At 46.0% G+C, this 24,973-nt stretch overlaps 1 protein-coding gene across 1 annotated transcript; it reads left to right on the forward strand.

Moving 5' to 3' along the window:
• The first annotated feature begins 11,831 nt into the window (after positions 1-11,831).
• Positions 11,832-23,048, forward strand: EMC7 (ER membrane protein complex subunit 7). The gene is made up of 5 exons (XM_064147698.1): positions 11,832-12,091; positions 14,902-15,021; positions 17,603-17,741; positions 18,717-18,797; positions 21,597-23,048. Exons 1-5 carry the CDS (start codon positions 11,856-11,858, stop codon positions 21,747-21,749), a joined length of 729 nt encoding a protein of 242 aa, XP_064003768.1. The 5' UTR covers positions 11,832-11,855; the 3' UTR covers positions 21,750-23,048.
• Positions 23,049-24,973: the final 1,925 nt, after the last annotated feature.

The following is a 24,973-nucleotide window of genomic DNA, read 5'->3' on the forward strand; positions in this document are numbered from 1 at the left end:
CTGCCAATGGTTGTCTTTTGCCAGCATCAATAATACAGTATTAAACGTAAGTCAGTAGGATTTGTGCCTTATTTTAAATGTCCTGGGTTTTTACTGTGTTCAGGCAGCTACTAGATTGTAAGAACAGGATTCTGGTGTCTCCATTGTAGAATTTCTTTGTCATGATCTTATTTAAACTATTCACACTGACATTGAGGTTCAACTTGTGTGCTCTTCATTGAAGCTAAGCATTGTGGGCAATCCTGTGTATAAATGCTGATCTTTATGGCATATTTTCTGAAAGAACTCTTGCTAGGATGTGTCCAAGTACCCAGGCAGAATGGTTCCTTTAATCTGTGTGGTTTTGTGCTACAGAAGCATGGATGAGGGATGGCTCTGCAGAGCTGTTCTTCATGTTACACCATTTGATATGAAATTAATGGCTTTGCCTTGGTGTTTGCTGGAAGGGTTTTTATTTGAAGCATGAACTGGGGCTCAGCCCATCCCCTAACCTGACATGAAGACTTCCAGCAAACTGCCTTTTTCCACAGAGCTAAAAACTCTCCAGTATTTTGTTGAGGTAAGAGTCAAAGTTTAGATAATGCTGAGAGCTGGCTAAAGAGTGGAGATGGTAGAAGCTGCCCTGTTCATTAGCTGGCTACAAAGAAGTTAGCATGTCTTCATGATGTATGGCTCCAACCTGAAGGAGTTAGACCTATTTCTTAGTTAAAATTACTCTGCAGTGGAACACACTTGGATCGCACAGGTAGTGCAAGCTACTTAGCAGTGCTCTCAAATTGGCACCAGCCCTCCAGGAGCTAACCTGCTGCAGTGAGAGAACTGAAATGATCTTTCCCTTTCTGACAACTGCCTTACTGTTACCAGAGGTTGTAGTTTTAATAGTTGGGGTGCAGGAGGCATGGGAGCCCTCTGACTGCCACCAGCCTCACTGTTACACCAGATAGGTACCAAAGGAAGCTGAATCCTTGTCTGCAGCAGGCAAGATTGGAGTCAGTCTTTGTGCATTGTGCAGTGAACAGAGAAGTTTGAGAGGTGGATGCTGCAGTGCTGATTGGTGGTTTGGGTGTTCATTCTTTAAAGAGTGGGTGGGTTTTTTTTGTTGTTGTTTTATTTTTGGGGTTTTTTTGGTATGGAGACTAGGAAGTGGAGTGTTTCAACTAGCAAGTGGTTGCTTTTGCCAGTTGATGTTGCCAGCTCTTCCATTTCACCAGTGTGGAGATTCGCAGCTGTGTTTTGTGCCCAGTTTTCTGGCTCAAAGGGAACAGGTGGTTGAGAATACAAACCCATACAGATCCTGCTCCTGGTGTGAAATGATTCCAACTCTGGTACAAGGCCAATGCTTTATGAAAACATTTGTGGGAGGAACTTTGGGGCTGCTGTATTAGACAGAAGCAGTCTTTAATAGCCTTGCTAAGAACCAGACTGCTCCGTTCAATTTGCCTTCAGTCTACCTTCCACACAGTAATCTGTGAAGGATGCAGGTGAGGTTTCCCTGATCATAGGCTGAGCAAGTTTATGTTGGTAGTGCTCATCTATTTCTCAAGGCTTGGTTTGTTCCTTGCTTACATGACCTGGTTTGTCTTAAACCCTTCCGTTTAGCTTTAGTCTATTTCACACCCACACCTTGCATCTCTTGGTCAGCACTTCATAATGTGATTCCTGCTTTTACGTGAAGTACACTCTGAGTATCTGTTGCTAGAGGTAGGGAAGAGAGAAATGCAAGCTCAAACACAGGGCTATTTAAAACTCTTCCTTTTGAATCAATTGTGAAAGCTTTCCAGAGAGATTTTGTTAATACCTGCTAATTGCAGTGGACACAGGATGAGGGGGAATGGTTTGAAGCTGAGGCAGAGCAGCATTAGACTGGAGCTGAGGAAGAAGCTCTTCAGTGTGAGGGTGGTGAAACTTTGGAATAGGCTGCCCAGAGAGGCTGTGACTGCCTCCTACCAGGGGGTATTGAAGGCCAGGCTGGCATTAGGCCTTGAGCAGCTGCATCTAGTTGCAAGGTGTCCCTACCCTTGGTGGGGTAGGTCAGAGCAAAAGAGCTCCGAGATCCCTTCCATGTAAGCCATTCTGTGGTTTTCTTGATTAGTTTTGGTTCTGGCTTGGTAAGCAGTGTGTGCATTGCAAAACAACCTGAATCTAAACATGAAGGTGGTATGCTCCAGTACTGCCTGTTCTTTTGGCTGTAGGTGTTGGAATCTATCTGCACCCTGGCATTATTCTTGAAAGTAACTTGCAGTATCAAATAGCTCTTGTCAGGTGGGTTTAGGGCTCTTCAAGTTCTCTTTAATCTGAACTTGACTTTGAAAAACTGAAGTTTGGATCTTGTGGATAATGCATGGATTGAAAGACTTGCTCAGGTACTACAATTAGTGTTCCAGTTTCAGAAACAGCCAGTTGCTATCTCTGGCATCAGGCTTTTATTCTATCTCTCTTCTCAGTGAGACAAACTTGTTTTCTGCAAGTGTTAAATAATTTTTGGAAGCAAGGTTTCACAGGAGCATTATTGCCACATCCGAGAAGCCTGTGGCACATTTGGTTCCAAATGGAGAAGTTGCACAAACATTCAGCTGGTAGGAGAATGCAGATTTCACTGCTACCACGTTGTGTTATCACATGAATCTGCTGTGCTGTTACGGAGTCACAGAATGGTAGGGGTTGGAAGGGCCCTCCGGAGATCATCCAGTCCAACCACCTTGCCAGAGCAGAATCACCCAGGGACGTCACACAGGAACACATCTAGGTGGGTTTGGAATGTCTCCAGAGAAGGAGACTCCACAGTCTCTCTGGACATCCTGCTGCAGGACTCCAACACTCTCAGAGAGACAGAGTTTTCCCTCCTGTGACACCTCCTCTGCTCCAGCTTGTGCCCAGTGCCCCTTGGCCATCCCCAAGCAGAGCCTGGCTTCATCCTGCTGATACGTGCAGGGCAGTCTTTAGCAGCAGCCCTCAGGCTCCTCTACTCCAAGCCCCAGCTCCCTCAGCCTGTCCTCACAGATGTTCCACTGCTTGCAGAAGCTCTGGCTCTGTGCTGGACTTCCTCAAGCAGTTCCCTGAGGTCCTTGAACTGAGGAGTCCAGAAATGGACACAGCATTCTGTTACTTGCTTTGCCTAGGTAAAGGTGGAATGATGGATCACTGGGGAGGTGAAGTCCTGGCAACTTCTGGCTGTAAGAAACAAAACTTTTTCCATGCTGATGAAACTACCACAGTAAATGCAGAGAGGAAATGCTTATTGTGTATTCAGTTTGGAGAGCAGAAGTCTTAATTCTTGCTGTCTGGTAATATTTCTTTGTCTTGAAGCTAAAAGGTGCAGACATCTTTGTGTGCTATTAACAATAACATAAAGTTTGACTGAAAAGGAAACCCAAACCTTGTTGAGTTACTTCATTGCTGTACAGGTAATGGTAAAACTTTGGGGGGGTTAAATTTATTTTAATTTTTTCTATTAAGAGTAATTTTTAAAATGTTTTATTTTTGTTTTGTAAGGTTGTGGCTATTTTTAGAGAAGCAGTAAAGCAATGCAGGACTGAAGAATAACTGGCATGTTCTGTTCTCTGCCTTGTGTTCTGGTAACTCCAAAAGCTTGATGTTTAAATGAGCCCAAATGCTTGACAGTCAATATTAAGCATTAATTGTGAAGTAGTTCTGTGCTAACAGCCAGAGGTAGCATAAGAATGTGCTGGGTGGCTGCCTGTGAGCAAGCCCTGGCCATTGCAGCAACTGTCATTCAATTTTCTTGGGAAGAACTTTTAGATGCTTGGAAATAAGCTTCCTAGGAAGGCTGTGGATGTTCAAGGCCAGGCTGGATAAGTCTAGTTGAGAGATGTCCCTGCCCATGGTTGGGAGGTTGGAGAAGATGAGCTCTGAGGTCCCTTCCACCCTCAGCCATTCTGTGATGCTTCTAAATGTGGATTTGTGTGGGTGTTCTGGAAGGCATCACAGCTAAGGTGCTTTCTGCTGGAGAGGATGTTCTGGAGATGAGGGTTTCTAGTCTTTGTATGGTGGGGTAATGCTGCCCTCTGAGCAATGGCATCAAGAATCATTAAAGGAGGTTGAGAGCTTAAGCACAAACAAAATTCTGTGGCCCACTGCTGCTGTAGGGAATGCACTTGTAAGATTCGTGCTGGGGAGGGGGAGTGTTCTGTTCTGGACATCCCCCAAGAAGGGTGCTGGTGATAGCTGGAGATTCAGGTTGGACGGCAGAGAAGCCTTTCCAGTCCTGTGTGCTGAATTCCACAACAGGGAGGCACTCCACAAGGGCAGGCTGGAGACTGCTTGCAGAGCAGTCACGTTTCCTCCCAGCTGCTGCACTTCCACCCCTCTGACATGCTGGAGCACATCTGCTTGGCTAAGTTCCCAGCTCCACACCAGCCTTGTCACTTATCCAAGTGAGAACAAAATGCCTTCATGTTTGGCACACTGGTTTCTCAGGTGTGATGTCCTGTATCTCAAGTCTTCCAGGTTTTCACTACAACCCAAATTACTGCTTAGTGCCATCACACTGTGAAAACTTAGAGGCTGCTGCTGTATGAGTAACTCAGGGCAGCTGTGGGTGGTCCCCCACCTTACACTAACACTGGAGCGGCAGAGCCATATGCACAGAGATGGCTGTTCCAGTCATCAGCTGCTGCATTGTGGATGTATGCAGGTGGGTTTGGGACATGAATATCCACCAAGGACTGGAAACATCCACAGTTCTGAACGTGTACACATGGTGCACTGGGGGCTAGTTAAGAAGTCCTGCTGTGGAGAGCTGAGTTGCTTTTGTTAGGTGTTTTTTCTCATTCACTCTCTTGCCCCCTACTCTGAGTACAGGCCTTTGAATTATTTTTTTTTTCCCAAGCTTTTATACCTCTCATGGTTTTGTGAGCCCACAGAAAAAGACCAGGGATCTGGGCAGCAAGAACATGCCTTGCTCACACAATGCTGCTGTGAGCTCTCCTCCCTGCCCTGGCATCTTGGAACTCCATCATTTCATGATCCGTGCAGCCAAGGTTTCCCTTGAGCTTCACATTCCCCACCAGCCCCTCCTTGCTGCTGAGAACAGGGTCCAGCACCACACCTTCTGGTTGGTTCCTGTAGCACTTGCATAGGAAGTGATCATCAGTGTATTTCAGGAACCTCCTGGATTGCTTTTGCCCTAAACGAGAATTAATCCTCTAGTGACTCACCCACATCTGCTTGGCATGGAGCAGCTCTCATATCAAAAATTCTGCTGATGGGGAAGCAACTGCAAGCCCACCTGTCTTCCTGCATAAACCTGCTAGATCTAAACTCACAATAGACTTCTGTATTCTGAAATCCCTCTCTCCACAGCTCTTGGTGCCTTTACTAAGGGTTTGGGTTTTTGGTTTTTTTTTTTGATAAAACGGTTCCTCTGTAGCATTTGCCCTTATGCTGCTTTCCTTCCTTTGCAGAGCAGCATCTGTCCATTAGCTCTGCAGATCCTCTCCAGGATCCTGCTGCCGACATCCCCTGCTGTTCAGCGTAGCTCTGGGCTTTTCCAGGCACTTACTGATAGCTGTATTTTGGCCGGGAAATGTATTCAGGCCTGGAACTGATTGTAAAGGCCTGAAACTGTCTATTGATAGGTGCTTAGGAGTATTGTACCTGTTGATCAAAGCATCGTTAGCAGTATCTTTGCAGGAGTATAATTGAGCTTTACCTCTCAACAGTGAGATGCTTTAATGAGAGGGAAAACTCATTTGAGGCAGATGGCTCCAGCAAACCCAACCTTTTGCTGTTGCATCCAGTAGTGATAGAAAAATGAAGCCAAGCGGTAGCTGCTGCTGCTTTAGGAAATGCTGAAACCCAGCATCTGCTACAGCTACTGGCTCTCATTTATCACTTTTTCTCCTCATGGCACCACCAGCAGTCAGTTGTGTGTGTCGAGGGGCTGCAGCACTGCAGTATTTGAAGTGGGGTCTCACAGACCAGAATCTTCTCTTGCCCTGCTGGCCACACTCCTCTTGATGCAGCATAGGACATCATTTGCCTTCTGGGCTGCATGAGGGCACTGCTGGCTCAGGGTGAGCTGGCAGTGAGTAAAGCTTCCAGTGGTGCCTGGAGTTCATCAGGAATTTTAAAGAGCTTCTCAGAGGAACCTGCTGTCAAATTCACTTACAAATAATGAAAGCAAAGAGCTAGAAGAGAAGAGGCATCTGAAGGTGACTTATGCTACTATTTGTTTTCTTTACAAATTGCCAGCACACTGTTAAAGGAGAAATATGAAAATGGTCTATTGTTATGTAGCTCAAAAAAATGAGCAAAGCTGCCTAGGTGTCTAAGGGCATGGATTGCAGGGCAGGTGCAGGACTTCAGGGGAGTGTTTCACAGGGTAGATCTTGTCTTCTGAAGCTGGAAATTAAGTTCTTCAGTAGGAGGGTGGAGAGACTCTGGAACAGGCTGCCCAGGGAGGCTGTGGCTGCCTCCTGCTTGGGGGTGTTGAAGGCCAGGCTGGATGAGGTCTTGAGCAGCTGAGTCTAGTTGAGAGGTGTCCCTGCCCATGGTGGGGAAGTTGAAGCAGATGAGCTCTGAGGTCCTTTCCAACCTGAGCCATTCTAGGATTTTATTGTAGAACATCCTACACAAGTCCTTGCAGCCACTTCATGTTGCCCTGGTCTCCTGTCTCATGTGAACCACTTCTGCAGAGTGTGACCTCTGCCTTGAGCTTGCAGTACAGATGGGAAATGTCTTTGTGTGGTGCTCTGTTTGCCTGTAGTGCAATAAAGCAAAAGAAGGCTTCTGTATGTCATCCTGTAGAGGACGTGACAATGCTGTGCTGTCTGGAGGCCACCTTGTGGCATTATGGAAGTAAAATCCAGATGTAAAAAACAACATAGCATTTAGCTGCATCCCAGGAAGTAAGGATTTGAAACCACTCGTCCTTGTGGAAAACAAATGTTGCAGTGATGTGTCATTCCAGCCTCCCAGGAATGATTACAGGTAGTGTCTCTACAGGCAACAACACAGGAATCTGAAGACATGTGGCACCATTCTCTGTGGCACTGCTTTTTGCATGGGCAGCTCCTAAACACACTGCCTGCTTTATGCACAACTGCTGCTTGACTGAGATGTGGGGGCAAATTTACAGTGAATAGGAGCAGTCAAAGTAGGGCAAAACCAACTTCCAGCATACAACAAAACCCTGGGGATGACATGAGAATCTTATCAATCTCCATTTTTCACCCTGGGGTGAAAGAAGACAAAGGGCTTGATGAAGGTTAGCTCCCAGACAGAAAAGTCTTCAGCTGCACATGCTGGCTCCATGCTGTGGGGATGGACATGTTGGAGATGCAGAGATTGTGACAGCTACTGAGCTTAGAGGGGATAAGGAGGTTTTGTGCTTCAACATGTAGCAGTCCATCAGAGATGGAGTGCAGGATAATTATCTAAAGCACCTGATGAGCAATCTCTTTGAAGCAGGCTGATACTCTGGAGCAGGTCATGCAATGCCTTCAAGTTGGGCTGGAGCACCTCTGCTATGAGAACAGGCTGAGGGAGCTGGGGATGTTCAGCCTGCAGAAGAGAAGGCTCTAGGTAGACCTAACAGCAGCCTCCCAGGACCTGAGTGGGCTACAAGAAGGCTGCAGAGGGACTGTTTGCAAAGACCCGCGGGGACAGGATGAGGGCAGTGGTTTGAAATAAGAGCAGGGCAGATTGAGATTGGATATGAGGACCAAGTTGTGCACCATGAGGATGCTGGAACGCTGCAACAGGTTGCCCAGGAAGGTAGTTGAGACTCCATCCCTGGAGACATTCAAGGTCAGACTGAAGAGTTGCTCTGAGCAACCTGATCGAGTTGGGGATGTCTCTGCTGCCTGCAGGGGGGTTGGACTGGATGACCTTTAGAGATCACTCCAACCCAAACTACTCTGCAATTGTAGTCAGGATGCAGCCTTTCTACCCCAGGTCAGATGCAGGAGCCTCTCAAGGCAACTTACATTCAGGACAGCGCAGAGTCCGTCGCTGAAGCCAGGCTGCAATCCCGAGTTGTTCACTTGGTGTTCTTGCATTAAACACTTCCAGTGTAGCACTGTGAAGCGCCAGGAGATGGCATCATGATCCCGTGTTAGAGCCAACTGCTTTGCAAAGAAAAAAAAAATCAAAACCAACCAGTCCCCCCAGACACAGAAACCAAAGAGACAAAAACACCTAACAGCTCCCCTGCCCCAAACCCCCCTAACAGTCCCCCCAACACTGCTGAAGGAAATGAGCTGCAAAAATTTTGTTCATCCTCTATTTAATCACAGTAAAGCTCCTGGTGAAGCAGAGATCTCAGTAGCTATCTGCTTGTGGCCTTTCACAGTACCTGTACTCTGCATTCTGCCTTCTACAACACACAACCTGGAGGTAGAAGATCTGCTTCCTTAGGTGAACATTTGCATTCTTCTCACCTCTAACTAGGTTCCTTTAGAAAAACCAACCAAAAACCCACACGCAAAGCTGTTGTGAATATTCTGATGCACATCTAATTAATTTTTCCTATCAGCCAGGTCTGTGCCTTTGATTCCCCTGAACATTTGGGAGCCAGCATTGCTGCTCTGGTGCATGGGGAGTGGCCTGTACACTTAGACTGGGAACTGACTCAAGGGCTACAGCAGTCTTAGAGGCAGATGGCTGAAACTGCTTCCTGCTTGTGTGCTGAAAGCCAACAGCCCTTCATGAATCACACCCAAAGCAGACTGTGGGCTGCTGATGTTTCTGCTTCTGTTTATGTGCAGTGTAGGAAAGAATACAAGTATCAGTGCCAGCATCATGCTTTCACAAGCAAATACTTAAATACTACCCAAGGTACTAAAAAGAGAAGCTTGCAGTGGAACTGCAGTGTTCAAAGGTGAATTATATGCTTTGCTAATGGTCATCTATAAGAGAAAAAATAGCAAGTTTTGTTGTCAGTCTAACTGTGGAAATGGTTCCACACAGAAGTAAGTCCTGCTCCATCTTTTGTAAGCTCCTTTTCCCCCTTACTGCTTTTATCTGGAGATGTCCTGGAAGTGGTACCAGTGTGATGGCATTACAGCAGGCTCACTGCCTCTTGGTTCAACCTGTTAGGGGCTGCCAGCTCTCATCTATTTGCCTGTCAGCTCTGTAGCACTAGCACCAGCTGAAGTAACCCAGCCAAACTTGCAGATTTGCTTGTGAGCAAGGCAGAATTTTTAAGAACTTGCTGCTTTCTATGAAGCTGTTGTTCAGGGAGTGATCCTGTCAGTGAAGAGGCACAGAGGGTATCACTGATTGTATTTCAGCAGGCTTACTGAATTACTTGATTATTTAACCTGAACTGAAACTGTTCTGTAAAAGTTTTCTCTCTCTTCTTCACTTGATGCCAAGTTGCTGGCACAACTTTGATAGTTATGTCTCCCAGATGGTGGACTAAAAATGAGTAGTTGCTTGTATTTCAATACAGCTATACTTGGACTGTTTTATTTGTTTGTTCTGGGATTCCTTTTACCTAGAAGGCAAACACCTCCACATGATATAAAAACTCAAAAACAGAACAGTGCAGTTCACTCAAAGGGGATGTTAGAACTGGTCTTAACTGAAAAGGCAGGAACCAACCAAGTTAATTATTTTCTTCATTGTATAGAGTAACCAATGTGTCTGTATGAAATAGAGCTGTAACTATGGAAAGAAGATGCATAGTGAGAGAGGAGCCTTGACACGACAATAACAAAGCTACCAATAGAGCCATTAGAAACTAGATCTATAAAGTCAGAGCTCTGCAATGAAAGCTGCTCCCACAGTCAGGGCTTACCCACAAGGGTGGGATCTGAGCCAAGAGGATGGGGAAGTAACTGGGTGGTTTGTTAGCAGTATGATACAGAGAACAACCTCATGGCTTAGAGTATGAGTGAGTGAAGGAAGTCTTAGTTTCTTTTCTTTGTCTTCACAAGGCTCATAGAGTCACAGGATGGCTTATGCTGGAAGGGACCTCAGAGCACATGGCCTCCAACCTCCCCACCATGGGCAGGGACACCTCACAACTACACTCAGCTGCTCAAGGCCTCATCCAGCCTGGGTTTCAATGTCCCTGTGTAGGAGGTAGCCACAGCATCCCTGGGCAGCCTGTTCCAGAGTCTCTCCACCCTCCTACTGAAGAACTTCCTCCTCATCTCCAGTCTAGGCCTGCTCTGCCTCAACTTCAAACCATCCTCCCTTGTCTTCTCTAGACACCCTGATGTAAAGTCCCTCTCCAGCCTTCCTGCAGGATCCCTTCAGCTATTAGCAGGCAGCTCTGAGGTCCCCTGTAGCCTTCTCTCCTCCAGGCTGAATGCCCCCAGCTCCCTCAGCCTGCCCTCACAGCAGAGGTGCTCCAGCCTTTGGATCATCTCTGTGGTGTCTGCACTTGCTCCACCATCTGAGTCCTTCTGATTTAAACCAAGTAACTGCATTATCTTGAGGAAATCCTTAGAACCAGAGGGTACAACCACTATCTGTAGTCCTAACAGTTTCTTGAAGATATTTAAAAACCAGGATCATGTTTATACTAACTGTGTATAGAAACTAGTCACAGGAGATGTCACTCTGACCTTGATGCCCTTCTGTAGTGTTGTACTGGAATCAGCACTGCTTTGGGCTGCAACATTAGTCCTGCTGTGTAGCAGTCCTATGGGTAAGTGCTTGCTTCATTAGCAGCCTGCAAAAAAAACATGCTCAGAGCCCAGAGAAGCTCCTTTTTGACACTGTTTGGTTCCAGCACTCCAAGGTTTCCAGCCCCAAAGCTGTTAGTTTCTTGCTTTTGTGAGTACCTGACGGGTGAACCTTACTGACCATCTGGGTTGTCTCCAGAGCAGGCACCTCAAGAATTCTGCCAGAGCAATAACTGACATAATGGCACTCACCTGGGGCATGAGTCAAGGCTGATGGCCAGGCTCATTAGCAGCATAATGCTTAATAATTAAATGTTTGCAGAAGGGTCAATAATTAACTTTGACACAAGAGGTTAAAAAACAAGTGTAGCCACAGTGTGACAATGGGTGTGCAACAGGCTGTGCTGAGTACAGACAGGGCTAGGGACACCTGTTGCAGGGCTCTGGTTTCTCCTGTAGCTTTGTGCCTGCCTACTACCCCCTTTCTTCCTGCACCGCTCATTGTTCTGTCCACAAGTTCCTGGTTAACCCATCAGAAACAAGTTGCAGAGCTGAGAGTAAACGGTTCAAACACTTCAGGCCTGGATTTAATGACCCATTTTATTCTTTTCCTATAAGTAACTTCTTCCTAGAAAAAGCTTTATTCTGTGTGTGGTTGACTTTTACTATGAAGTTAGTTATCAGTGTTTCTAAAGAATATACAGCTACTTCTCACACATTATAGTCTCCGGTTTCTCGTTATTTTCCTTTCCATTCCTCATCTTGGAATAATATAATTGCTGAAAACCCGTGTACGGGGGCAGGTCACCCAGGTTGCAGGCCAGCTCTGCCGCCGAGTCACAGCAACCTCCGCACAACGCTTCTAGCCGCGGTGCTGCTTGCAGAGGCAATGAGCACCGCAGGGGCTGCAGGAACAGAAAGGTCTGTGTGCCAGACAGCCCTGGAGCAGCGCTGTGTCCACCTCCGCCCCTATCTCCAGCGCGGCCCAAGCGCCCCTGTGACTGGGGCCGTGCCCGAGGGAAAGGGGCTGCGGCCCGCCCCGGCAGGCTCGGCTGAGGGCAGAGGCAGCGCAGCCGCCCCCCGGCCCGCCCCGGCAGGCTCGGCTGAGGGCAGAGGCAGCGCAGCCGCCCCCCGGCCCGCCGCCAGCCGGGGCCGCCCCCGCCTCGCCTCTGTCTATTGGCCCCGCGCCTTGCGTCACGGCGGGGCAGGCGTGGCGCGCAGGCGCAGCAGGCCCGGGCCCCAGGCGCCGGGAGCAGCATGGCGGCGTGGCGCGGGGCCGCGGGCCTGCTGCTGCTCTGTCTCCTGGCGGCGCCGCTGCCCGACGGCGCCTGTGGCTCGGAGGCGGCCGGGACGGCGGAGTCGCCGGGCGGCGCGGGCTCCGGGGAGCGGTTTAAGATCGAGGGCCGGGCCGTGGTGCCCGGCGTGAAGCCGCAGGACTGGATCGCGGGGGCTCGGGTGCTGGTGGACGGGGAGGAGCACGTCGGCTTCCTGAAGTGAGCGGCGGGTGGGGCGGGAGACTTGGTCCCGGTGGGGAAGTAAGCGGCCGAGAGTGGCGGCGGTGTTCTGTGCTGCGGGTGCCCATTGGCGCCGCAAGATGGCGGCCGGGCCGTGACAGGAGCGATCAGCTCGGGAGGCTGAGGCCTGGTGTCAGTGAGCAGCGCACAGCTGCGGAGAGGAGCGTCCCGCAGGCAGCTCTCAACTCGCTCCTGCGCTGCGCCTCAGCTCTAGTGCGGTAGAAACGGACAGGTCTGGAGCGGGGACCTGCCGTGCTGTAGCTCTCGTTCCCAGCCTCCTGCAGGCGGGACCGTAACCGAGTGGGCCATTGCTGCTGGCGGTCTTTTAGCCATACAAAAACGGAACTCCGCTTTAATTTAAAAACAAAAACCAAACACTTCTGCACTAAATCTGGAGTACAGGATTTGGTCTCGGCTTTAGTGGGTGCGTTTATTTCTTAAGACTAAAGAACGTAACCATTCTGAAGAAACATTTGAGCTGTAGCTAACTCTTGCAGTACCTGCCCAGAGCTTTGTGCCAGCGTAAGCCAGTGCAAGGGACGTAGCTTCAGTGCTTCTCGCAAGGTCATGCACCTTCTTTGGAAGCCCTAAAGAGTCGCTTGAGCTTATTCAGTCTCAGGAGGTAATGGGTGTATTTACATCAGCAAAGGGTCTGGAGATGATAAGCTACAGAAATTGTCTTCAGAATTAAGAACTGATGTCATAGTTTGAAGTGTAGGAGCTCATTTTAAAATCAGGTTTACGTTTAGTACAGTATGAGATGCTTTTAGAGTCGTGTGTTAAACCGAGAGAGTCTGTACAGAATGAACACCACCTCCTAAATACCGGTAATTTGTAGTAATTGCAGTACAAGTTGAACTGCACTTTCAGTCTGGAAACTGTTGAGAGGTGAACACAATGGACTGGACTGTGCTAAACTTGCAGAGCCTTGGCAGTGCAGGGACCTGCTAGGCCAGGTGTGGGAGCCTGGTGTACTTAGGAGCTGATGTGATAAATCCTGTGGAGTCAGTAAGTTTCCAAATGCTCACTGGGGAGTGTAGGTGTATGAAATATGAGGAAATAGCCATAGCTAAGAATGCCTTGTTTATGGCCATATAGAAAATTACAACTTAATCATTGTATGTTGTTATATGGCCAAGCCATATAACAAAGTTACTAACTCTTGTAGGTGGGCATGGTGTGCTCTAGCAGAAATGTTTTAATGCTGCTTAGGCTCTTTATTCACTTGTAATAAGCACAGCACTGGAAGGCAGCATACTTCACAGTAAGAACTGAGTTATAAGAGTTTTCTTACATAGCTGGTATTTCAGGCACAGTAAGAAGGTCCTTCACCTTCAGGGAGGGGCATTTAAATGTATTTGGTGTAGCAGATCTCTCACCATTTCTGAGGCAGGTTTTGATTATATATTAGATGGATGCCATTCCAGTCATCAAAAAGCAAGATAATTCTGTGATGTAGCAAAATTTCTTTCTGAATATTTCAAGGAGGCATTTTTGTAAGTCTTAGTGGTTTCCATACTGTAATAAAAAAAAAGGGTTTTTTTAATTCTAAAAAGACTGTTTTGGATACCAGTATTATAAACTGAGAATTTACTTTGTCACGGAATTCTTCAGGGAAAAAATCTCAAACAAACTATTAATTGAATTTTATCAAGACTGTAAAGAGTGAAAAAATGGTAGGAAACATCCTTACCTCCTTGCAGTAGAAGATGGTGTAAGCATTGTTAAGGGCTCAAATCATCACAAGACATTAGTGACCTCCACTTAGTACTCCCTGCCTCTGTCTTCCTGGTGGAAGTTCCTTAAGTGATGTGCACCTTTGAGGGAGAAGTTTTGTGAAGGACATAAGGACAAAGATCTTCTTGAGAACTCACTTCTAAGAGGGTTCATCTTACTTGTTTTCAAGTTTCTCATGGACTACATTTTCTACTCCGTTGAAACAACTTTGGGTCTTATTTAAGGAGAGAGCTCTTTTATATTAATTTTAAAAGGGTAGAGAACACTGGGTCTTATTTTTAGGAGAGGTATCTTTTATATTGATTTTAAGAGGATAGAGAACACTTTTATCCTCCTGGAAACTTCTGGAAGCACGTAGGATGAAAACTGCATGCTTCTGTAGTCTAATGGCAACTGGTGCTGAAGCTTTCAAGTCTCCTTTTACTAATATTTTCAGTGAATATTGAGGTTTCATATTTTAAAATAAAAGCAGCCTGTCTAAAAATCCCTTCTGTGTATATGTTCAGAGTGCTTAGCTTCCTTCTTGTTATGATTGAGCTTTCCAGCGTGGGCTAGTCCTGAAGGGAGCAATTAAAAGTAAAAACCTCTTTTGCAACAAAGGCACAAACTGCAATTTGGTGGATTTTAAGTCATCTCTAATATCTGCCCACGCTCTGTAGAATGTCAGTTTGGGTTATTTTTTTTCACTTCCAGCAGAAGTACTGAAGCAAAGTAAACTTCATTGTGTGTTGGAAGGAGAAAGGAAGGTGGAAGTGGATTCTGCCATCAAATATGAAACCTAACCATTTTAGGTCTTATTTTAGGCCTTGAAATTTCTTCTCCAAGACAGTATCTTGAGGGCATGATAAAATCTTGGACGTGACTGGGAATTGCTGCTGTCATCATTGAGGATCTGAAGGGTGCTGAGTGCATCAGGCTTTTTCTTTAGCCATTGTAGTTACATTAAGAGTTCTAACAGGAGATGATACTATTGCAGTTCTTTCCTTAATGCCAGTGCAGCACTGTCATGTGCTGCAGCACTGAAACAGAGTGGAACTTACTGTGTTTTTCAGGACAGATGGCAGCTTTGTGGTTCATGATGTACCTTCAGGATCTTACGTGGTGGAAGTTATATCCCCTGCTCATAAATTCGAGCCTGTGCGAGTTGACATAACTTCAAAAGGCAAAATGAGGTGAGCCTGGATTTGCTTCTGTGTTGGTCTGCTTAGTATAAGTGATGTCAGCAGTACTGGAGATCAGACCTTTTGTCATGACCTTCTAACATCACTTCTAGGAGCATATTTCTTAAAATCCAAACTCTGATTTACATTTTTCCTGTCATATTTAAGGCCTTGAATAAGATGAAATTGATAAAAAAGGTATTTCTGTTTCTTCTGTTACTTTAAATAAAATCTGAACCTAAATCAGTTAACTGCTTTATATTTTGCCAATACTTTATTTTTTCTTCTGTTTTCTCCTTTGACTTTTTTGGTAGATGTTCTGTCAGGATTTGGCACAATGAAATTCTAATTCATTCTAACTCTAAAATATTTCTGTTCCTTCTCCATAAGATACTCCTTACAGTTACTGGCAAATGATAGTAGTTGTCATCCTGCACTGTTTCTGTAGTGTTTGCTTTATTTTTAATGTTATATTAGCACAGAATCACAGAATGGTGGAGGTTGGAAGGGCCCTCCAGAGATCATCTAGTCCATCCCCCTTGCCAGAGCAGAATCACCCAGGGCAGGTCACTGAGGAACAGATCCAAATGGGTTTGGAATGTCTCCAGAGAAGGAGGCTCCACAACCTCTCTGCACAGCCTGCTCCTGGGCTCCAGCACCCTCACAGGGACAAAGTTTTCCCTCCTGTTCCCATGGCACCTCCTCTGCTCCAGCTTGCCTCCAGTGCCCCTTGTCCTGTCCTTGGCCATCCCTGAGCAGAGCCTGGCTGCATCCTGCTGACACTGCCCTGCACATCTTTAGCAGCAGCAATGAGGGCAGTCCTCAGGCTTCTCTGTTCCAAGCCCCAGCTCCCTCAGTCTGTTCTCACAGGAGATGTTCCACTGCCTGCAGCAGCTCTGTGGCTCTGTGTTGGACTCTTAAGCAATTCCTTGAGATCCTTCTTGAACTGAGGAGCCCAGAACTGGACATAGTATTCAAGATGTGGCCTGAGCAGAGTAGGGGGGCAGGAGAACCTCTCTTGACCTACTCACCACAGCCCTTCTAATCCACTCCAGGATGCCCTTGGCCTTCTTGGCTGTAAGAGCATGTTGCTGGCTCATGGGCATCTTGTCCACCAGGATCCCCGGGTCCCTTTCCCCAAAGCTGCTCTCTCTGCAGTGCCTTAATTCCAACATTGTTTTTACAATGTCTTACAAAAGATACTGTTCATTTTTAGGAGCACAAACATTAAGATAAACATTTCAGAAGTATTTTTAGGGGAAGTACAAAAAATGAAATCCCAAACTGAAAACAGTGCAGAGAGTCTGTTGTTAATAACAATAATAGCAATAATTCTTCACAGTTTGAGCTTAGCTTTTCTTTTCCAAACTTTGTATTTTTAATATTTTGTTGGGCTGTGTCATTGGCAGTAATGAATCCAGAGTAAATACTTGGTGAAATAGTCACAGGAGTGTGTTTAACCTCTCTTTTAGCACTGTGTTGGTGTCTGAGGACTAGAGATAAGAAATTATTCTGCATAAAATGCTAGGATATGGTTGCAGAGTGGAGTTCTGGTAGGCTTGGCATGTCAGCAAGTCAAACAGCAAGGAACTAATGAGGAACAGAGTTGGGAGATGCAAGAAAAAATGTCATACGTGGGGAAAATGGCAGCTAGACTTTCCCAAGGGAAGTTCTGTCATTTAATAAACCACTTGAATTTTTAGGAAAAGGAAATACCCTCTGGATAACTATCCTTGGTAGACTCCAAAAAACAGGTGGATGTGGTACTTAGTGAAACGGTGTGGTGATGGAATTGGCAGTGCTGGCTTTGTGGTTGGACTCAATGATTTTAGTGGCCTTTCCCAACCTAAATAATTCTGTGATCTACTTGAACATTTCCAAAGCTTTGAAGAAAATACATAGCCATAAGGTAGGAGGGAAAGACATTCTAGGCATAAATATGTGGTGAAAAATTGAGAAAGAAGAAATGGTGCCTTTGGTAACAGGCAGAAGTTACTCCCAAAGTTGGACAAGGTGTACTCACCTTGTAAATGGTCATAAAGCATGAAAAATAGGTGAACAGTGACAAAGCTGGAGAGTAACTATCTAAAGCTTTAAATAGCTGTGAAAAGACCTTATCAAGCTTGAGGTCCACTGCTGATAACTGCAAAGTGATTCACTTGGGGAAAAGGCGACATTAACTTCATGTAGAAACAGTTGTTGCCCCAAGCTGACTCTGTTGGAGCTAGACCACACTGCTCAAAGCTTACTTTTGAACCATTGCAGCCTCTCTTGCTTTTACCAAGGGGAGAAAAATGTGGAGAAGTCCCATTTGAACAAAGAGGTCTGGTGGCTCTCATTTGCGCGTTTGTTCTCCACATCATGTTTCTCAGCCTGCTTAACAGCTACCCTGAAAATAAAGGTTGGTTGATTCCATAAAGTGTGCTGCTGACAAATTAGCTTCTGAAAAGGGAGGCTTGGCTGGCAATGCCCAGCAGGTAGCTTTGTCTGTAGTCTGTTAGAGCTCTGTTCGGAATCCTTGGACAAGTGTGCGCTGGTGTGTGTTTTCTGCAGCCATGTTTCTGTTTTCAGTGATCTCCATTCTGCTCCCCAGAGCCAGATATGTGAATTACATCAAAACCTCTGAGGTTGTCAGGCTGCCATACCCGCTCCAGATGAAATCTTCTGGACCTCCTTCCTACTTCATAAAGAGAGAGTCTTGGGGCTGGACAGACTTCCTCATGAACCCCATGGTACGTATGGGCAACACACAAAGTGTACAAGTATCGAGGGCTCCCAGTCTAGCTGTTCTGCAGAATACTGGAGGGAAATAACTGAGCAGAGCTGTGCACACTTGCCTCTTCTGAGAGGATGTTTGGATTTGTTTGGGGTTTATGTGTTTATAAATGGAAAGTTTTGTATTACCTCCCATATATGGAGTCATAAAATGGGTTGGGATGGGAGGGAGCTTGAAGATCATCCAATTTGAATCCCCAGCCATGGGCAGGGACACTTTCCACTAGACCAGGGTGCTCAAAAGCTTCATCCAGCCTGACCTTGAACACATCCAGCAAGGAGACATCCACAGGCTCTTTTAGCTGAAGAAGTTTTTCAGCCATGTATAGGGAAAAAGGCAGAGAATTTGAATCCAGTTGGGCTGGAATGGGACACTACTTCAGCTTCAGATAATCCTGTTACTGTGCTTTAAGTCTTTAGCTTCAGAAGCTGCAGGGGAAATCAGTGTATCAGCCATTTTACTACTGTATTTCCTTTCTGCAGTTCTTGCTGCTTTGCCTTCATAAATTGGGAGGCCAAAATCTTCCCCCCAGTAGCTATTCAGATGTGTTTTTCAAATAGGAATTTATCTTCCCCATGCTGAATGAATTCAGAAGATTTGCAGTGACATTATTTATCTCAATCTGCACTGTCAGTGTTCTCTGACAGTAGCCCAGGGTCTAGTTCCTTGGACAGCATGCTGGTGCTGAAGTGTGGAGGTGAACATGTTGCAAGATTGTAGTCCAAAGAGTTGAAAGAGGCCACACTGACTTAGCCAATGCTAATTAAAGCAGAGTGCTGCTTCAGGAGCTCTTTCCTGGCAAGTGGTGACTGTTACTGGGTTACTGACTCCTAATGCAGCAATTCCAAACTGGCTATGTAGCCATTACCTATGTCTGAGAATGTCTGGAGCAACACATAAGCTGAAGGCCTGTTTGCTGTTCTCTGTGTAGGTGATGATGATGGTTCTTCCATTACTGATATTTGTGCTGTTGCCTAAAGTTGTCAACACCAGTGATCCTGACATGAGACGGGTGAGTACCTCCAGATGGTGTAGGCAGAGCAAAGACAAGATTTCAAGTACAGAGATGTAATAAAACCAAAACTGGCCTTACAGTTAAGTCTTAACAGGCATAATTTATTGAGTTGATACAGTGCTGCTGTTCCAACAATGAAGTCTTAACATTTCAGTGAGTCATAGAATGGCTCAGGTTGGAAGGGACCTCATATCCTCCAACCTACCCACCATGAGCAGGGACACCTTTCAACTAGATTCAGCTGCTCAAGGCCTTATCTAGCCTGGTCTTCAACACCTCCAAGGAGGAGGTGGCCACAGCCTCCCTGGGCAGCCTGTTCCAGAGTCTCTCCATCCTTACAGTGAAAAACTTCTTCCTCAGCTCCAGGATAACTCTACTCTGCCTCAGCTTCAAACCATTCCTCCTTGTCCTGTCTCTACACACCCTGATGAAAATTCCCTCTGCAGCTTTCCTGCAGGATCCCTCCAGCTATTGGCAGGCAGCTCTTAGGTCCCCTGTAGCCTTCTCCAGGCTGAACACCTGCAGCTCCCTCAGCCTGTCCTCACAGCAGAGGCGCTCCAGCCCTTGGATCATCTTTGTGGCCTCCTCTGGACTGAATCCACCAGTGTCCTTCTTGTTCTGGGGACCCCAGAACTGGAGGCAGGATTGGAGATGGGGACTCAGGAATTTGCTATTGAACAGCACAGCACAAAATGCAGTAATTTGGTACAGCTTTGGAAGCAGCACAGCAGGAGGTGTTTCTTCAGAGCAAGAGAGTTTCTCAAAGGTTATCATTTTATCAACTTCCAGTCAATTTCTGTGCTATCTTTAAGTCCAGCACTTCATTTTTAGATGTCATTTAATCAGCATGATGTGTGTGGAGAAGGGTATGATGTGGGGTTCTCTTGTCCACCAACTTAACCCCCATAGTTTACTTGACATAAATGCAGATGTAACCTAACCCCCATAGTTTACCAGGCTGTTACATGCAGGTGCTGCAATAGTGTGTGTGATACTGAGTTCTAACAGTCATTAAGCAATCTGCTTTGTTGTCCTTCCATCATGCCAAATGCCGAGTAGCAGAAGGGTAGGACAAAATGGAGCTTCAAGGTGTTTGCTATGTCTTTTCTAATGTTTAGAAGTACTCCTTGTCTGTCTTGAGTGGCTGCTTTTGGAGGGTTTGGTTATTTAAACTCCTTTTCCTTTAAATGACCACTGTCTTCAGTAGTACTTTATAGGTATCTAAGTTCTTTTTTGGGTATTTTTCGGGATTTGTTTGGAGTTTTTTAATGTAATACCTATAAAATCATGTCAGACCTGTGGAATGCTCTTTTGGCTCTCGACTAAGAACAGAAGACAAAGATATGCTGGTTATCCATGGCACCTTCTTCAGAAAAACCTAAACTTTGGTAGTCGAATTTTTAAAAAACAGCTTACTCCTTCCCTTTTTCACTGCTTGGGCAGTGCTTGGAGATAGGCTGTGCTGATGGTAAACCATCACAACTTCTGATGATTTCATTCCTATTTGGCTTCTTAAAGAGAGATTTTGAGTTGAAGGAAGCTTGTTTGTAATTTAAACTAAAGAACAAGAGGAGTTTTTTTAAGAACTCAGTGACTTTCTCCAGATGACCATGTGCTAAATTCCTAAGTGTATATAGGATCAGCACAGAATGGCTCCAGTTGGAAGGGACCTCCCCACCATGGGGAGGGACACCTCTCAACTAGACTCAGCTGTTCAAGGCCTCAGCCACAACCTCCCTGGGCAGCCTTTTCCAGAGTCTCTCCACCCTCACAGTGAAGAACTTCCCCAGCTCCGGTCTAACCCTGCTCTACCTCAGCTTCAAACCATTCTCCCTTGTCCTGTCTCTAGGCACCCTGATGAAAAGTCCCTCTGCAGCCTTCCTGCAGGATGCCTTCAACTCTTGGCAGGCAGCTCTAAGGTCCCCCTGAAGTCTTCTCCAGGCTGAACAGCCCCAGCTCCCTCAGCCTGTCCTCACAGCAGAGGTGCTTCAGCCCTTGGATCATCTTTGTGGCCTCCTCTGGACTCTCTCCAGCAGCTCTGTGTTCTGCTGGGGACCCCAGAACTGGAAGTTCTAGAACTAGAAGGTGCCAATATGACAGTAAATTGGCAATTATTACAGGCATTATCCTATTATGGATGTGCAGTTCAGCTCTTGGATGTATTAGGAGTACTCCAGGTCTGTGCTAATAGTTTTGAGCTGTTAGAGCCACAGAGCAGAACTCTAAATTTACAACAAGCTTGGCTGGATACATGGTTGCAGATTAAAATCCTGCCTTTCATGAAAAAGAAAACTCAGCTGCATAGAGGTAGTTGGAGCCTAATGTAGGCAATGAGTAGGGCACTAAAATGTCTAATCCCTTCAAATGGCTTCAAAACTTCCTGAGATTTAGCAGAAATAAGACTAATTTTTAAATGAACACAGCTCTGAACAGCCAAACAAAAAGGTTCCATTTGGAACCGAAGGAAATAATGCTGGAAATAAGGGCTGGCATTTGTTTGTCTTCTGGAGAATCATTACTTATTCATTCTAATTGATTGGCCTGTGAGACTGCTTAAGACATGGTTACCTTTGTCCATCCACCAGTGCTTTTAGTTTTGGGGTTTTCTCTTTCTGTTTGGGGTCTTCTGTTTCTGTCTTCTGTTGGCTGTGGTTGCGTATAAAGGTGTAGCAGTATGTGGCCTGGAGGAGTGTTGGGGAAGGCGAGACATCTTCCTGGTGGGGTCTTCAGCTGATGCCTTAGGGCCAGAGTTGTTGGGAGCTAATGACAGCAAGGTTCTCTCATCTTTGCACACAGGAAATGGAGCAGTCCATGAACATGCTGAATTCCAACCATGAGCTGCCAGATGTCTCTGAATTCATGACAAGACTTTTCTCTTCAAAATCTTCAAGCAAGTCTGGTAGCAGCAGCAGTAAAGCAGGAAAGAGTAGTTCTGGAAAAAGGAGGTAGCTGAGTCGTCCTCCCAAGCCTGGTTTGCACAACTCTTTGCCACACAATACTATGTTTCTTTGTCTTGAAAGATCAAACCACCACTACTGCACCCTTGAATCAGGCACAGAACACACAGTGTGCTGCAGCTGTGCTGTCTGGCTGCTTTCAGTCTGTATAAGCTGGTTTATACTTGACAGTAAGCAAAAGAGGGCCATGGCTTCAGTACTGTATCTGTAGAGTTAGTGCTGGGTTACCTGAACTGTTCTGTAGAGCATTGGTACAGATTATATACTAAACAGTAATGAATGTCTTAATCGTGAGACAGTATGAAAACTCATCAGTAACAAGTGGAGTTCAGTCTTAAGGTGACTTCAATGTTTTATATTTGCTGTTGAGTTCTGCAGTGAACAAATCCTTTCAGAATTGGAGTCGTAGGTTCGCTGAGTAAGCAATTTGCAGTCATCTTGTCATACGTGTTACATATAAAACTATTTTAACTTACATTGTTTGCTGCCTCTAAACTTCAGTTCGAGGACTTTCTGGTTTTTATTGGCTGGTTTCAATCTGATCTTTCTGTTGGAAACTCACTGGGGTGGGAGTAAAGCACAGCATCCTGCAGCAGAAAGCACTTTAAGCTCTGTCATGTGAATGATGAATCCAAGGTATGCAGTATACTGAACACTTATCTTGGATCTTTCTAAATCATACATACCACTTCTGCACCTCTTGGGGTTCTCACTGCCTTCCTCTCAGCAGTGTAACTGGAGGTCAGACACAGGAAAATAAATCCTACTCTGCTTTTCAGCTCTGTTTCAGAGAAATGTGTCTGTCTCCGGCTACACTAAGTGTCTGCCCGAGCTTTCCTATTCTAGCATACTTGTGTGTGTCTACTGCAGGACCTTCTCAAGCTATCCAGTAACTGTAGAGCAAATCTCAAAGCAAAGGAAATGGTTTTTCAGTCGATGCAGGTTTGTAAATAAAACCAGTCCCCCTGAGCTACTGCCTGGAACTTTTTCCCTCAGCAGAAGTGCTCCTTTGTTTTTACAGTTTCTAACTTCTTAGCTCACAGTATCCATGCAGCTTGAGTAGTGCATGTCTGATTCCACTGTGGTATTTAACATGCACCTATAGCACTCCTGACACTAAATTCTAATGCATTTACTTCTTCTGCCAATAAAAATGTAAATATATTGGCTTAGAATACACACTCAGTAGTATGCTGTGAAACACAAACTGCAAAAGAGTATCTGCTTGTTCTTGTGGCTAAGCCAACATTTCAGGTGTTGGAAAAGAAATAAATTGTTCTGTTGGTTTGAATTTCAGTCTTTGCAAAGTAAGCTGCATGGTTTGGGTCTTGGTTTTCTTTTATTGTAATGGTCTTTTTTAAAAATCTATAAATTAAGTAAAATGCATCCAACAGAGACAAGAGGGTATTTGGATGTTCTTGCTGGAAGGGTTTATTCAGTGTTATGGTGCCTTTAGATAAAAACAACACCACCCTTCTCTTTCAGCAGCAGCTTACTGAAAAATCTGTAGAATCATAGAGTCACAGACTGCCAGGGGCTGGAAGGCACCTCTAAAGCTCATCCAGTCTAACCCCCTGCTAGAACAGGATCACCTATACAAGATCACAGAGGAATGTGTCCAGGTGGGTTTTGAGTTATCTCCAGAGGGAGACTCCACAGCCCTCCTGGGCAGCCTGTTCCAGTGTTCTTTCGCCCTCATAGTGAAAAAATTCCTCCTCGTGTTTTAATGAAACTTCCTATGCCTCAGCTTCCACCCATTGCCCCTTGCCCTGTCATCGAGTATCACTGAGCAGAGCCTGGCTCCAGCCTCCTGACACTCACCCTTTACATATTTATAAACATTGATGAGGTCACCTCTCACACTCCTCCAAGCAGCAGAGCCCCAGCTCACTCAGGCAGGCTATCCTTCTAAAAGAGATGTTCCATTCCCTTAATCATCTTTGTGACTCTGTGCTGGACACTCAAGCAGTTCTATGTCCCTCTTGAACTGGGGGGGGGCAGAATTGAACACAGTAGTCCAGATCTATGTGGCCTCACCAGGACACAGTAGAGGGGCAGAAGAACCTCTCTGCACCTACTAGCCACAGCCCTTTTAATACACTTCAGAATGACATTACTGCTCCTGGCCACAAGAGCACATTCCTGGCTCATGGTCAACCTCCCATCAGCTAGGACCCCCAGATCCTTTTCCCCTTTGCTGCCTTCCAACAGATCAGTCCCCAGCCCATACTGATACCTGGGGTTCTTTCCCAGGTGCAAGACTCTACACTTGTTGAATTTCATTACATTTCTTCCTGCCCAACCCTCCAGCCTGTCCAAGTCTCACTGGATGGCAGCACAGCCTTCTGGTGTGGCTGCCACTCCACCCAGTCTGGTGTCATCAGCAAACTTACTGACAGTGCACTCTGTGCCCTCATCCAGGTCATTGATGAATATATTGAACAGAACTGGTCCCAGTACTGACCTCTCTGGGACTCCACTAGTCACAGGCCTCCAACTAGACTCCATCGCATTGACCGCAACTCTCTGCCTTCTTTCCTTCAGCTGGTTCCCAATCCACCTCACTACCTGACCATACAGACCACACAGCCTCAGTTTATCCAGAAGGATGCAGTGAGAGACAGCTTTACTGGAATCAAGATAAACCATATCCACTGCCCTACCATCATCTGTCCACCTGGTTAAGCCCTCATAAAAGGCTATCAGGTTGGTCAAACATTACTTCCCCTTGGTAAAACCATAGTGACTGCTCCTAATGACCCCACTGTCCTTGGTATGCTTAAGGACCACCAAGAGGATAAATTGCTCTATTACCTCTCTGGGGGTAGAGGTGATGCTGACTGGTCTAGAGTTACCTGGATCCACCTTCCTAACTTTTTTGAAGATTGGAGTGATGTTTGCCCTTCTCCAGTCTCCAGGCACCTCTCCTGTCCACCATGACTTACTGAAGATGGTGGAGAGTGGTCTGTGCCAGCTCCCTCAGCACCCATGGGTACATGCCATCAGGACCCATGGACTCATGGATGTCCAGATTGCTCAACTGTTCCTTAACCCAGTCCTCATCAACCAGGGAACACTCCTCTGTCATGCCTTCCTCTGGTGCCTCAGCTGTCAGGGGCTCCTGAGGACAGTCTCCTACAGTGTAGATAAAGAAGGCATTTAGTAACTTTGCCTTCTTTGTGTCCTCTATCATCAGGGCACCCACCTCATTCAGCA

Source organism: Pogoniulus pusillus, chromosome 1 (assembly GCF_015220805.1).
Source record: "Pogoniulus pusillus isolate bPogPus1 chromosome 1, bPogPus1.pri, whole genome shotgun sequence".
Lineage (NCBI taxonomy): Eukaryota > Metazoa > Chordata > Aves > Piciformes > Lybiidae > Pogoniulus > Pogoniulus pusillus.

Bases quoted from the DNA above. Each gene is read 5' to 3' on its own strand.
- EMC7 (XM_064147698.1), top strand. From the start codon at position 11,856: ATGGCGGCGTGGCGCGGGGCCGCGGGCCTGCTGCTGCTCTGTCTCCTG. The intron at 12,092-14,901 runs GTGAGCGGCGGG...TGTGTTTTTCAG, and splicing joins GAGCACGTCGGCTTCCTGAA to GACAGATGGCAGCTTTGTGG. The intron at 17,742-18,716 runs GTACGTATGGGC...TTCTCTGTGTAG, and splicing joins ACTTCCTCATGAACCCCATG to GTGATGATGATGGTTCTTCC.